Here is a 7,638-nt window from a genome sequence, read left to right on the forward strand (position 1 = left end):
ACAAAGGTCATCAGATGAATAACTCATCAGCCTTTGTGAACTTGGAGCTGAGAACAAAGATAATGAATTCATTCTCACATTAACTCATGGGAGTGATGGATAACCTTTTATAAAATTCAGATAATATAAAAGCCAAATATAATTCCACTATCAAAATGAAACCAAACTGCATCCTAATCTTTACTTACTGATACTGATTGTGTAGTCACAGAATTTAAAACATAATTAAACTAAATAACTGAATTTTATAGTGCAAAAAACAAGTTCAACAAAATAAAAGAATATCTTTTTATTATGCATACCATTTCCAAGGCACTTTGGTAATACTGAGATTTATAAAACTATGTACACATATTTATATATGCCCCAAAACAAAGAACTTAGTTTTTTTAATTACAATATACACATACCTTAACTGTCACAAGAAATTCCTCCTTACTCCAAAAAAGCTGCACACAAATTAAACTTCTTTAAATGAAATGAAAAAAATGAAAGCCTTTTAAAATAGAACACAAAGAAAAATAACTCTATGAACAATCTTTCCATAAAGTGAAGAATACTTCAGGAAATCTAGTTTTACCCTATTCTATCTGCCCGATCAAGCCTAACCTGAGGACTGTTGCTAGGGCCTAGGAGGCCTGGTGGTTAGGGTGCTGGTTCTGGAGTCAAGAAGCCCTGAGTTCAAATCCAGCCTCAGACACTGACTAGCTGAGTGACTCTGAACAAACCCCTTGGCTTCTCGGAGCCTCAGTTTTCCCCTTCCCTCTTAGGGTTGTTGTATCTCCTAGGAGATGATCATAATGCGTTTTGCATCAGTGCCAAACGAGACAGGTGTAAAGGACTTTGCACCATGCCCAGCACTCAGCAGCAAACACAGATATAAGAGCTACTGCCATTACCATTAATGTGCCCAGAAATGAGAGCAAAGATGGGAATGATGCTAGATTCCCTCAACATTACAAGGGCTGCCTGCTCCTGAGCCAAACTCCCACCAGAAGACAGGCCCGTGTCTTCTCTATCCCCTGCTGTATTGGCCGATAGAAAGAGTGTGAGTCGGTCCCCCATTAACTGTGCCTTCTCTCCCCTGCACACTGACCACTCCCAAAGTGAGTTTCAATCCTCCCTGCCTCAGAGACCCTTGGGCTCAGGCACAGCCCAGGCATGATACTCAGCACCCACATCTTTGGGCAGAGACAGGAATTCAACCTTGGATTCTGGGAGTTGGTTTTTATTCTGGGAACATGAAAGTGTTCATGGCTAACCATGTTGTTTCCTGACCAGTGGGTGTGTCCTCAGGATGCTCCTCTGGCCTCCTTTGACCCAGAGAGGGGCTCACTCCTTATCCTTCTTCTTCTTCTTCTTCTTGGGCCTGGGCTCCTCAGGGGCCTCAGGCTCCTCCGACTCCTCACTGTGCTTCTTCCTCTTTCTTCTCTTCTTCTGAGGGTCGCTCTGATAGCCGCTTGAGTCGCTAGCTTGCCACAGAAGGTCTTGCTCCAGCTTTTCTCGATGGTGTTTCTTTTTGGTCCGGGGCTCCTGCTCCTCTTCCAGTCTGTTGACAGCCTCCTGGACCTGGGGGCTGGTCTCTGGTGCCCCTGCCCCATTGGAGGGCACATCGGCTGGCGTTGGTGGGAGCCCACCATCCTCATGGGGGTGCTTCAGGCTCTTCCGGCTCTTCTTCCTTGGCTTCTCTCCCCCTGCTCCAGGCTCAGTCTCATCGCTAGCATCCCCAGACCTTTTGGAAAGTGCAGGAGGCAAGCTGCAGAGAACATGACAGAGCTCAGTGAGAATGTAGGGGATGCCCTGGGAGAGCTGAGGTGGAGTGTGGCATCGAAGGCTCCCCTCTACCACCAGCAACCTTAATGTGACAGGTGACAGCCCCAGGCCCTCCACTGCCTCCCATCACCCAAATCACCACAATGTTTGAAAGTTATTATTATTGTTACTGGGGAGGAGGCCTGTAAGGTGGCATGAGATAAAGGGAGAGACACAGGCCTGCTCCTGCCTCAACCATCCACACGTCTCATATGCCCAATTCCCCTTCTTTCCTCCCTTCCAATGCAAAGCCATCAGTTTCCCCACGAAAGCAATCTCTCTTGGGGACTACAAAATGTAGGCTGGGTGGGCACAAGGCAGGGAGAGTTCAGTTTTCAGCTGAAAGTATTCAAACTCACTCTGACGCTCATCATCAGGGAGGCATGAGACAGGTTTCCTAACCTTGAGGGTCTCCACAACAAGGAACATTTATGAACTATGTGCAGGTTCCTGAGCTAGTAATGAGCATCCTGGATAGACCAAGACAAAATGAAAATGAGGCCTTGGTTGCCTCATCTCTAAGTGAAGACTTTGGACAATTCCACCTCTGAAGGCCGTGTAGAACAGTGAAACCTGAGGCTTCTATTTCATGGGGCCCCCTTCTGCTCAGGCTCAGCTGACCAGGCCACTGCACTGGGAACAGACGGTATGGAAACTTCACAAACTCAAGAGTTTTTCCCTCAAACTGTAACACACTTTAAAAGTTCAAAGCTAAGATACATTTTCTCACCATTAGAATGAGAAAAATCTTGGGGGCAGCAACCTGTGCCTGTGTACAGACAAGTGCTCAATCTGGAGCCAAAGGGATGTGGATTCAAATCCTGGCTCTTATCCACCTGGATCAGCTTGTGCAAGTCCCTTCACATGGGTGGGCTGTACTTCCCTTAACTGCAAGCTACATTCATAACTTTGGATGATTAAAAATTAAATTACACCAACCAAAAATCTTAAGTTTATAAAACAGATTTTTTAAGTCACCAACAAAAAGCAGCCAAAAAAGATAAAATAAGGATCAGTCCCCTGTGAAAACCTTGTCCCTTTATGGAATGAGTCCCCAGGTTGACCTGGCCTCCAAGATCGCCCTGCGTATTATTCCAAACTGCACACTCCATGTGTCTGAACTTACCTGCTGACGATGAGCTTTCCTCGAATGCAGAAGACGCCTGCAGCATCTGAGTCTAGGCGGGACACTTCAAACTCCAGCTCATCTCCTACGTGGAAATGTAGGCTTTGCCAATGCTCCATGAGCATGTTTTCTGGCTTGGGGATGGAGGCATTGAAACAGCCATGCACTAAGCAGCCCAGGTGGCTGGGAGCCACCTTATTGACTGTCCCCTGGGGGGAGAAGAGCATGACTTTATGAAGAAAGCCCTTTGGGTACAGGGTGAACGACTGCTTCACTATAAGCTTCAGGAATAAACACCCCTCTAGAGAGAGACTAAAGTTCACACCTAGTCAGACCAATGTAGTGGGCTCTTGATAAATAAAAATTTAAGTAGATTTCCTCCCAACAACATAATCTGACCTCTACAACTGTTCCTAAATGCTCAAGAAACGGGGGTCATTCCCTTAGGGATCAGACTACTGACCTCCCCCCATTGAAACTCCTTAGGAAACCCTCCTGGACATGCCTAGCTCTTGATAGAAGCTTATGCAGGGTAGAAAACAGATGTTTTTCATAACAAAGATCTGCACTGAATTTCCATAAACAGAACTAATTTGAAAGTGTACAAAGCCTTCTTTAATGAATCAGTTTGGCAGGATACAAAGGGCAGTGACTGTTTGAAGACTGCATGTCTGTTATGTGTAAAACACCCTACACTGAAATCTTGAATATGTTCATTTTAGCCAGCTGTCTACAAAGCTAAACACATTCTCCAGCTTTAAAATAATATTTAAGTTTGTTCTCTTTCATTTTCATGCTTTACTAGAAAGCCCCTACTCCCACAAAGAAGTTGGGGTGGGGTTGGGGGTTAATAGAGAAAAGTGGGAGCAGAAGAGTTAAGGATTTTTAGGTATGAGTAACATTATAGAGGAAAGAGACATGTGGGGTGGGGGCAGAGCAGCATAGGCTCAGTTGGTGACATCCAACCAGGCCTTAGAGGCAAAGGGACTTGTTTTTATTGTAAAATTTATTGTAAAATGGGGGGAACGGTTGAGAGTGTCTCCTGGCAAGGGGCTCTGATGCCATCTGCATGCCAGTAATCCATGTCACCGTTAAGGGTAGAATCTTGGCCAGCGATGGGGTATGGAGAGCCATGGAAGGTGTGAGGCCAGTGGTGTGACAAGACCAGAGCTCTGTACTCCAACCAGGCATAAACATTGACTGGAGAAAAGAAACAAGCTCTCTGTGGGGAGACCAGCCCTGCTAAGCCTCCTCCCGAACATGAGCCAGAAGAGAAAGGCAAGAGATGCCAGAGATGTGGTAGAGAAAGAGGACTCAGGCTTGGCGACCACGTGGAAATGGAAGCAGCCCCAGCGATGTGAGACTTGTTCCCCAGAACAGGCAGATTATCCATTCCTCAATGGCTCTCTAACCCAGGCGCCAAGCATATGCAGCCCGAACCAGGAGAGCATGCCATTGGGAAACACCAAACCAAAGGAATAAAAGTTGACAGGGCACAGATGTTGGGGTGCAGTTTCTAAGTCAGTTCCATGGCTGCTGTTTCCTTGAGTCTGTCCCTATGGCAGAGGAGCTAATCGGATTCTCCTTGTTACCTCTCTGAGACTTGGGGTCCTTCACCGTTTGGCTTTAACCCCCCCTTTCCAGGCTTCAGGAGCTCTAGTCCAAACCAGCCTTTAATCTGTGGCTTTCCCGGAGGCTGTCATTAACTCTCATCCTGAGGACCCTCTGGCGACGTCTCCCCGATCACTGTGGTAGGAACCACACTGTGCTCCTGGCATGCCCATGTTCACACCCACATGGCCGAGCCTTTGGGGTCTTTTAATCAGCACTTTGCCAAGTAGCTGACACGTAATATGGGTTTAACAAATGTTAATAGATAATGGGAGTGCAAGGTTTGGGAAAAGGGGATCAGCCCCGGGACAGCCAAGTACTGGCCTGACCACTGAATGGCCCACGTGACCCACAGACCTGGGGACAAAACAGCAGGGGTCCTTTCAGCCCCCCCTGAAAGCTGGGGCCCAGGGGTCAGGGTGCGAGGCTCTGGTTTTTCAGACTAGGAAATGGAGACTACAGGTTTAGTAACCACCTAGGGCACCTTCCTTCGAGGCATCGCCTTGGCACTGCCCAGGCCCCCGTCCTCGGGCCGGCCACTCCCGGGAGGACCCTCAGTTTCCTCCTCTGTGAAGCGTGGGAAGAGGAGTGGCGGGGATGAAGCGCGGCCCCGAGGGCCTTCGTGCCAGTCACCGAGCCAGGGAAAGCCCCATCTCGACCCTCTCCCACTCGTGACTGTGATGAGCAACCCCCCACACCACCCACGGCCTGCCCTTCCACCCCAGGGGTCCCCCGATCGCGGGGCTCGCGCCTCGGACTCACCACGAGCTTCTGACCCTTCTCGGGGCAGAAAAGGACGAAGTCGGCCTCGATATCCAGGTGCACGTGGCCCTGGTCGTCGTGGATGTCGCCCAGCTCGCCCACGATCTTGATGTTGTCATAGGCCACGGGCACGCCGCGCAGGCTGCGGGAGAGGGGGAGGGTAGGGTCGGCGACGAGGCCCCCCCCCAGAAGCGCCCCCCCCCCCCCCGGCCGGCCTCCCCCCGCTGCCCCGCCCCCGCCCCCGCTCCCCCAGGCCCGCCCCCTCCCCTCCCCCTCCCTCGCCTCACCTCTCCGAGTAGCGCAGCAGCTCCCCGTCCAGCTGCGCGCGGAGGCCGCTCCGCTTGCGGCCCAGGAAGCGCGGGGCCAGCGCCACGTGCCGCCGGTGCGGGCCCACGCTCAGGCACGAGCCGGGCTTCACGAGCGCGCGCGCTGTGGCGAAGGTGGGCAGCTGCAAGCCCGAGCCGGGGCCCGAAGCGGCGGCCTCCTCCTCCGCCGCCGCCATGCGCCCGCTCGCCCCGGATCCGTTTCTTCTCCACCCGGTCCCAGCCGGCGCAAATCAGTGACGTCAACAACCGGCGCCGCGCCTGCGCGCCAGGCCGGCGTGAGCCGGCGAGACCCGCCCCTTTGCTGATGGGTCACGAGGCGCGGGAGGAGCCCGGCGGCGCGTTAGGAGTAGGCCGCCTGGGGGCGCCCACGGACCACGAATCCGAGGATTGGTACGGAGCATGCGCGAGGAGGCGCGCCAGAGCCTCTTCTCCCCTCCCCCCTTCCTCCTCCTCCTGGTGTCACGTGCGCGCGCCCCGCGGACCTGGCAGGAGTGGGCGGGGCCGGATGGACGCAGACTCCTCCTTAGGGACGCTCCGCGCACGTGGCGCCTCCGTCCCGGCGCCTCCCGCCGCCTCGTGCGCCTGCCCGGCCTGACTGTGCTGAAACTGGCTGTCAGCGTGGTGCCGCCATTCCAGGCTCGCCATGCCCCTCCCCCGCTCATTCTACAAATGAGGAGACTGAGGCAGGCAGGAGCCACGTCCAGGGTCACGTGACCGAGGCTGGCCTGGCGCTGGGAGCTCTGAACCTCGTGGCTGCGCTGTTAGGTACGCGCATGCGCATACGCACGCGTCATGCCACGTCTGTATCACACGTGCCTTCAGTCTACCGGACACGTTTCCCGTACGCGTCCATACTCTCCACCGCAGGGTCCGCCTCGTGTAGACACGTCCCCGCCGCGGAGCAGGCCGGACATCCCGAAGGCGGGCCTCCCCGGAGGCCCTTCCCCCGTCCTGTGTCCGAACCCGCGGCCCCGCGATCCCGGGATGTCAGGGGGACCACCAGCTGCCCGAGAAGGGGCGCGAAGGCAGCCCCCGACCTCCCCCCCCACGTGGGTCCGGACACGGACGCAGGTGGGGCGCGGGCAGCCGGGCCGGGCGTGGCCTGGGCTGCGTGGGTACGGGCGGCCCAGCACCGCAGAACGGGACTGGCCCCTTGGGGCCGCAGGGGGGCACCCCGACCTGGTCCGCTGGAGGGGTGCCTGGGGGTCCGCCTGGAGCCGAGGACCCCCAGCGTGGCGGGAGGGGGGGGGCCCTGGGGGCGGGCGGAGCAGCCCGCCCGGGGGCTAAGGCTGGGCTTGGGGTGGGAAGCGCCCTGGGGACTCGGGCCTGCCGGGCCTCGCCCTGAGCAGCCGTGTCAGGGGGCACGGCCGAGGAGGGCCAGCCACCCCGCGCTGTCCGGCCATCCGGTCCTCAGGCGCGCCGTCACCTGCACAATGAATCAATGCTGCCGGGCCTGCGCCCTAGGAAGGGGCTAGGTGCGGAAGCGGAGGGAGCGCCACCCTGGGCTGCGGTCAGACCTGGGCTTTGTGGGCCCCGGAAGTGTCCGGGAGAGCCGCCTCTGTTCAGCCAGACTGTTCTCTCTCCCCCAGTCCACACTCACCCGTGGGCTGGAGAGCCCTAGTGCCCCTCAGCCTGGCCTGGCTCCTTTGCGGTACAGATGAAGCTCTTGTGGCTGCTCCAGGACAGGCCGCACCAAACCCAGAACCCCCTCGGTTGACCGATGGACCGGGGGGCAGAACCTCGCAGACCTACTTGGACCTTTCCGATGGTTCTGCCCGGCTGAGGAACGCGCCCCTGGGCCGGGCTGATGAACGGATATCAAAGCATGTGCCGGGCCAGGGCCCCTCATGGGCCAAGTGGGCATGGTCATCTCCCCGAGGAGGGCAGCGGAGGGATCCGAGGCAGCAAGGGGAGCAGAAAGGGAGGGGCCTGTCCGTCTAGTGAAGGCCCTCTGCCATGCTGGGCGAGGCCACCCTAAGGAGGCGCACACAAAGGGAAGGT

General features: G+C 55.4%; 1 protein-coding gene across 1 annotated transcript; it reads right to left on the reverse strand.

Annotated features, from left to right (window-relative positions):
- Window positions 1-274: 274 nt before the first annotated feature.
- Window positions 275-5,924, reverse strand: POLR1F (RNA polymerase I subunit F). Its single transcript, XM_072650864.1, has 4 exons — window positions 5,599-5,924; window positions 5,312-5,453; window positions 2,939-3,147; window positions 275-1,756 (listed from the first exon to the last, which is right to left on the reverse strand). The coding sequence occupies exons 1-4, from the start codon at window positions 5,811-5,813 to the stop codon at window positions 1,333-1,335; spliced, it is 990 nt and encodes a 329-aa protein (XP_072506965.1). The 5' UTR covers window positions 5,814-5,924; the 3' UTR covers window positions 275-1,332.
- Between the last annotated feature and the right edge of the window lie 1,714 nt (window positions 5,925-7,638).

Source organism: Notamacropus eugenii, chromosome 3, assembly GCF_028372415.1.
Source record: "Notamacropus eugenii isolate mMacEug1 chromosome 3, mMacEug1.pri_v2, whole genome shotgun sequence".
NCBI lineage: Eukaryota > Metazoa > Chordata > Mammalia > Diprotodontia > Macropodidae > Notamacropus > Notamacropus eugenii.

Bases quoted from the DNA above. Each gene is read 5' to 3' on its own strand.
- POLR1F (XM_072650864.1), bottom strand. From the start codon at position 5,813: ATGGCGGCGGCGGAGGAGGAGGCCGCCGCTTCGGGCCCCGGCTCGGGC. The intron at 5,454-5,598 runs GTGAGGCGAGGG...CCTCTCCCGCAG, and splicing joins CTGCTGCGCTACTCGGAGAG to CCTGCGCGGCGTGCCCGTGG. The intron at 1,757-2,938 runs GTAAGTTCAGAC...TGTTCTCTGCAG, and splicing joins GGAAAGCTCATCGTCAGCAG to CTTGCCTCCTGCACTTTCCA.